This window comes from Silene latifolia, chromosome 11 (genome assembly GCF_048544455.1).
Source record: "Silene latifolia isolate original U9 population chromosome 11, ASM4854445v1, whole genome shotgun sequence".
Classification (NCBI taxonomy): domain Eukaryota; kingdom Viridiplantae; phylum Streptophyta; class Magnoliopsida; order Caryophyllales; family Caryophyllaceae; genus Silene; species Silene latifolia.
This window is the reverse complement of record NC_133536.1, coordinates 190,173,560-190,180,372: the sequence shown is the minus strand read 5'-3', so window position 1 is coordinate 190,180,372 and position 6,813 is coordinate 190,173,560. Positions and strand designations below refer to the sequence as shown.

Genomic DNA, 6,813 nt, shown 5'->3' with positions numbered 1-6,813 from the left:
CCAGAAGTAGAAGCCTCATCACCTGCAACGTTAAAGCAAATTTAGGCCGCGTCACGTGACGACAAGCCTTGGTTAAGGGATTTTTGAGCCTTCGAAAGCCCTGAAATCGTTCTTTTTCTCGCCATCTTTGGCCCTATTCTCACTTACCCGATCACTCATGTGGTAATTTGGGTTAAGTCAAGCCTAATGTGAAGCCTAGTTCCGGGTTCGAGTCGAAAATTCGGCAGCATTTCGTTATAGTGGCGATTATGCCCTAGAAAAGTACCCTGAAAAAGTCGTCACAAACCAAAATTTCGAGATTGTAGGAAGTTTACCCATCATTCAAGGATCCTAAATATCGAGTTTCATCGCAAATGGGCATTTCTAAGGCTATTTTCGAAGCAATTTACGGTCTAGCTGTGAAACCGTGTCAAATTTCGCTCAAGGGCTCAAAATTCAACGAAAATTCAAGACAAATACATGGTTATATTCCTAATATTACCTACTATCCATTTCTAATGTCAATTTGACAAGGCAAATGCATTTGGGGGAAAAGCCCTAAATTTTCGATCAAATGGGTCATAAACCCTAATTTTTTCGGCCCAAAATTGAGCAAATAAGGATGATTAATGCAAGAATGAGACACATACCTCGATTAGTCATGATTAATGCAAGCTTTTGGATCAAACCTTGGCGGAAATGGTGAAGATTTGAGAGAGAGATTGTGTGAATTGTATTTCGAACAAATGAAAATAAGCCTCTGATTCATCGCGTTTTTATGCAGAAAAACCACTTTGGGGAATAGACGCAGCAGGCGCTGCGCCTCTTCCAAGAGACGCAGCTCTTGCTGCGCCTCTTCCTTGTGTTCCCTCCATACGGATTTTCAAAAATTCGTTATGAATTCGTTATTTGTGGGCCCATCTTTGGTGCGCCTTTTCCCCGATGCTATTTTGTTTTTTTTGGTCCGTTTGACGATTTTCTTTCGTTCCGGCCCGCATCTTCTCAACCAGCAGCAGACTGTTGCATATTACGTATTCCTTCCAAGACATGTGCTTGTCGCAACGAGCATTTATTCCTTCACAGCATTCGACACGCCTTCATTATAAGCGAGAGTAAGCGGATACACTTTCCCTCTCAAAACATGAAGAATATTTCCCAATCGTGTCTCCAGCGAGAGTAAGCGGATGTACTGTCCCTCTCAAGACATGAGATTAACATCTACCTAAGCAGATTCTTCCTCAGCAGGTCCCGCCTGTGTCCTGCTACTCACATTTATTTCTCGAAGACTACCCAAGCAGATTTCTCCCAGCAGTTCCCGCCTGTGTCCTGCTACCCAATGTTTCTTGTTTCCCCGCGGAGTGCGACAAAGGTGTTGTTCTCCAGAAGTTCCCAAACCCAAAGCCTTCTTTCTTAGGTTCGTAAACCCGAAATTAGGATTTTTAACCGTTAGGATCCCAAATCCTTTTAGGCTCATAAGCCTTTAAGTTCCCAAACCGATAGAGTTCCTATACCCAGGCTTTAGTTACCCTTTAAGTTGAACTTATATTTGGCCTCCTTTCCGCCGATGCTTTCCTTTAGGGCCTCATACCCTAGCACAAATCCTTATATATCTTTTAGGTCTTACCCTTAGCTCCTACGCTTACCTTTAGCTCCTATGCACCTCCAGAAGCATCTCAGGAAGAAGTCTCAGGTATGATCTCTTCTTATGGCTGGCGAGCCTCCTTACGTAGTCTAATGGACTTTAAACGACCCTCCCGATAAGTCGACAGACTCTAAAATGTTCCCGACGATAGGTCCTTGGCTCAGACCCCTTGAGCCGCCTCGCGTCGCCATAGTCGTCAGGTTGTAATCTTCGATTGACCTGATGGCTATACTTTGACTTTCGCCTTGTCCAAGCCTCAGTCAAAGTGGGGGCTCTGTAAATACCTCATTTCTGCACCTCCCGCAAACCACCCGGTCATGATTGGGCCGCATGTTTGATATGCGGAACGATTTGTGACAATTAGTAAGATTATCGTCAAGTGATTGCTCAAATATTAATGTCTACCTCTTAGTTGTCATCTACGTGCCGATACGGTCGTTTTGACAGTAATTAGAGTACATTTGGAGTCCGGGCCTAAAACCGTCTTCATTTTCTGATAACCGTTAAATCCCGAGTCAGAATGTTCTGGAATGTTCCGGATATTTCTATTCCATATTTCACAATTTTAATCCTTTGGTAAACAAATCTCCGTAATATTCACACAAAATATTAAGGAAAACCAATTTATTTCCGTCCTACCATAACTTAAACACGGAAATCTTTCTTCCGCAGGAGGAAACCCCTTGGGAACAGACGCAGCAGGTGCTGCGCCTCTTCCAAGAGACGCAGTGGCTGATGCGCCTCTTCCCAGGCCCTTTTCTGCATGTTTCTCGTATCTTTTTCATATCTATCCGAGATTCACTTCCAAAGATTCTCCGAAACCCTATTCCTTCACGTGATTAGTATAAATAGGAGCCTTCGCTCCTCATATTTCTCACGCGAGTGTCCGCCCTTCTCTTCTCCCTTTGCATTCTAGACTTTGTTCTTACTTTTTGGCGCCTACGTGCTTGAACTTTCGACCACGTAAGCTCGGATCTTTCTGAGTACCAGCCTCTCCGTTTGCATGACCGACCAATTTGACCAACTACACATCAATCAACTTAATTAATCTTAATCGTTTTCCTCTTACGAGGGCACTTTCTTTGCATTCGCGTCGAGCATCACTAATTGATATCTTAGTCCTTCTCGTTTCGTCAACATGTAAGTCTGAGGGTGTAAATCTCTCTTTTATTTATTGTATTTTAATTATTGTATCATCAATTGTAAGATTTATGTCGAAAATACCGATTAAAACCGATTTCCAAAACCATGCTTTAAAACCTCTTTTTACGGATTTCTAGAAGAGAAACCGTCGAGAAAGGACGCAGCAACTGCTGCGCCTCTTCGAAGGAGCGTAGTTCCTGCTGCGCCTCTTCGTGAGGCTGTCGCAGTTCCTGCTTCCTTTCTTCTTCCTTCGTCCTCTGTAATTCGTTCTTGTTTTATTTGTATTCGTTTGTTCTGTATTTCTTCATCATAATAGCATATAATTCACATGTACATTAATCATCATCATTAACATATGATTCATTGCTAATCCGACTTAAATCCCTTATAATCTAATATTTGCGGGTTTTCGTCATTAAATTCAATTTCGGGTTGTAGAAATTCGATTCATCAATATTGGGTTTCTGGAATTCGTCTTTGATATAGTTTTCATCTGTTTGTTCACATATTCGTCACTAATTTGTTGTTAATTCATCATATTTAACTATTTCATTCACCATGTCACTAATTAATATTGTTCACTCCTGTAATTAATCCATCTTAATTCCGCCTCACTCATATTTTATTGCTTTCATGACCCATTCATATGTTAAATAACCTATTAATCACTTTCACCCGAGTAAATAATTTAATCGATCTTTAAAAACACCAATTAGCATTAACGGCTTGCAATTACGGCTTCACAGCCAGAACTGAGCCAAGGAATAGACGCAGCGTCTGTTGCGCCTATTCCAAAGGACGCAGCTCTGCTGCGCCTGTTCCTGGCTGAGTTATGTCCCTGAACTCCGTTTCTGCCTTGACTTAGTTTTATTAATCTACGTATCAATGGACTATTAACCGTATTATCACCTTCTGATCTGTTCGTTAATCCTTTCTTTTATTCTTTTCCTCAAATTATCCGTTTTAAAGGTATTTTCGACATAAATCGCCTAATCCGTTGTAATTATTGTAATTTTCATTATTGTAATTTATAATTATTGTATTTGTTTTATTGCTTGAATGTTTTCAGATGTAATTGAGCATTAAATCCAACTTCGACCTAATTGCGTGATAAACTACTTGTCTCACCGACTTAGTCTAATCTTCACATGTTAGGATTAAAACTTGGATGTTTCATTGCATGCATATAATCGACGATATATCAAGTACGAATAAACTCCCTAATCATTAGTAGAGGCCGCTATCGAGGCGGGCGGGATTAGGTGTTCGATCAAAAGAGCTTCCTAATACGTACCCTCACCCCTTACTCCAGATCTCCGTGAGCACCCGTGTTCATTGGCATCCACGAGAGTCATTCTAGACATAGAATGCTAAGGGTAACGATTGCTTAGTGTTCATGTCACTACTTTATGTCTTGACATGACATGAGGTATTCGAACGGTTCCATTTTCCCATAAAAATTGGTGGCGACTCCATACAAAAATGCAAACGCTTGTTTCTCTTTTCCGCCCAAGCGCCCCCGTGGGCGGCCCGCTGTCCACAAAGGCCAAAGATAAGGATCCAGGTCAGAGAATAATGTGTTGAACAAAGGGCCATGGAAAATGGGTCTGTCAGAACTGGCTGACAATAGCAAAGATTTTGAGTAATGTGACAGGCAACACAATGCAGCTAGAGGATTGCAGCAATGAAGAGAGTGGCCTAAAGGAGGCACTTGAAAATGCAGAACCGTGTGTTCAAACCCTGGAAAATGTTGCTGCTGCAGTGTCTTTATATCAAACTGGTCATGTTGGAGCTGACTATACCTTCCAAGAAGATAAATTTATTTCTCCACCCTGTAATAGCAAAGAAGGTGCATCTTTAAGATCAACTGAAGCACAATATGGCAATTTGACTTCTGAACAACAAGAACTGGCTAACAATAGCAAAGATTTTGAGTATTGTTTGCAGTACTTGTTTTCTGAAGCTGATATACCCAACACTAATGAAATCAAAGGCCTCGGATTGATAACAGATGATGATGAAGAAGATTTGAAGGAGATATGCTCTGTTAGCCAAGTAACCATGTTCAAGGTTGCTTCTTTGTTGAGAGGGCAAGTGGCAGATGATATTGTATGTCCAAGTACAGATGACATGATATGGATGATGAAGATTTGAAGGAGGCACACTCTGTTAGCCAAGTAACAGGGTTCGAGGCTGATTCCCTGAGAAAGCAAGCGACAAATGATATTAAAGGCCCGAGTACAGATAACATGGATGTGGACAATAATCAAAAGTCTGTTCCGCCTCAAAATGAAGATTCGGTAACCAAAATATGTAGCACGGGGAAGTCTAATACAATTTTAGCTGCACCTGTATCTATGGAGCTTCTAAAAAAAAGAAAATTATTATTATTATTATTATTATTATATTTTTTTTTTTTTTTTTTTGTAAGAAAGTTAAACTCATTTTATTCATCCATATAGGGAAAGAAAAATGAGAAGAAGACTTACAAAAAACCAAAACCCAACAAGTACTAAAAAAAACCGAATGTCAAAAACAGCCAAGAGAAGTAAACAAGAGAACGAAACAGCCGTTAGATTCTAGTTGCCAGCCAGTTTTGCATTTGTCTATCTGAGTTGTCCGAAAACCTGAGCTTTAACGTTTGCTGCAGAGAAGTAGCAATCTGGGCAGGGGTGTTCGTAGCTCCACCAAATATACGGGTGTTTCTCGCATTCCAGACTTCGTAGACCGTACCTGCAACACAGCTTGCGGCCACATCGTTCCTCCAATTTTGCTTTTTTCCTCCTCCCAGCAGCTTGTATAAGCAGTTTTTAATATCATTTGCGTCCCCTAAAACCGAGGAACTAAGCCAGAGAAGCATGGAGTTCATCACCTGGAGCGAGAAGGGGCACCGGAAGAAAAGATGCCGGTGGGACTCAGCGGCTTGGCAGCAAAGGCAGCACCAGTTGGTGTGGAAGAAACCCCGTTTGCTTAAGTTGTCAACAGTTGGGAGTTGACGTTGCCCTGCTTGAATGGTGCACAAACGATGCTTGGGAAAGACACAAGGGGCCGTGAGGGCAGCAACCCACCTCGTGGAGCGGCCCTTATCCCTGAATAAATGGTACGCTTTTCCAACCCTGAACTGACCGTGAGAGACGCAAGCGTTCAGCATCCGTTGAGCATTAGCGCTTGAACCAGCAATTTCAAGAAGGGAATTTTTCGTTTTGATAATATCGCGCCAGCTTTCGGCGTGCCAGCTCCTAACCTGAGCATCCCAAAAAGAGTGGTCTCTATAGTTGTAAGTACGGTTCCAACGGTCCCATATTCCGTCTCTGTTTTGAGTGAGCTGCCAGACCCACTTGCAAAGGAGCGCTTTATTCGAGCTTAGCAATTCCTTGACATTGTATCCACCTTCTAACCAAGGCTTGCAAATGGAGGACCACCCCTTGAAAGTCATCCGTCTTTGCTTACCAGAGATCCCCCAAAAATAGTCCTTACAAAGTTTGTTAACTATTTTGAGGATGTGGGAAGGCAGGAGCAAAACAGAGCACTAAAAGTTTTCCAAGCCAAAGACGACCGCGTTGATGAGTTGAAGCTTCCCGGCATAGGAAAGGAGGTTTCCAGACCAATGGTGAATTGAGCTCTGTATTTTGTCAATCATGATGTTGAACATGCTGGGAGAAAGACGCCCGGGATTCATAGTAATGCCAAGATAGCGGAAAGGGAATTTATATTCAGTATAGCCAGTGAGAGCCCGAATTTGCCTTTTAACATCGTCATGGACTCCTCCGTAGTAGATGCTAGTTTTGGTAGGGCTAGCATGCAGACCCGAGATAGAAGCAAAAGAGACCAGGCATTGGGTGAAGGAAATGTAGATCTTTATACATACTAACATACTCATATATGTTGAAATTAATTTGTCATAAAATTAAATACGGATTTTATACATGCAAACAATATAATAAAATAGAGAAGAAGCATTATTCTTACATATGGATTTTCGGTTTATGGGCACAAGAGAGATCACCTTTCTCTCTTGTTCTTGAGCTTTCCAATAATGGATGAACATA

The 6,813-nt window shown here is 41.7% G+C and overlaps 1 protein-coding gene across 1 annotated transcript; it reads right to left on the bottom strand.

The window, feature by feature from the left end:
- Window positions 1-5,336: 5,336 nt before the first annotated feature.
- LOC141614520 (uncharacterized) lies at window positions 5,337-6,200 on the bottom strand. Its single transcript, XM_074433264.1, has one exon. The coding sequence runs from the start codon at window positions 6,198-6,200 to the stop codon at window positions 5,337-5,339; it is 864 nt and encodes a 287-aa protein (XP_074289365.1).
- Window positions 6,201-6,813: the final 613 nt, after the last annotated feature.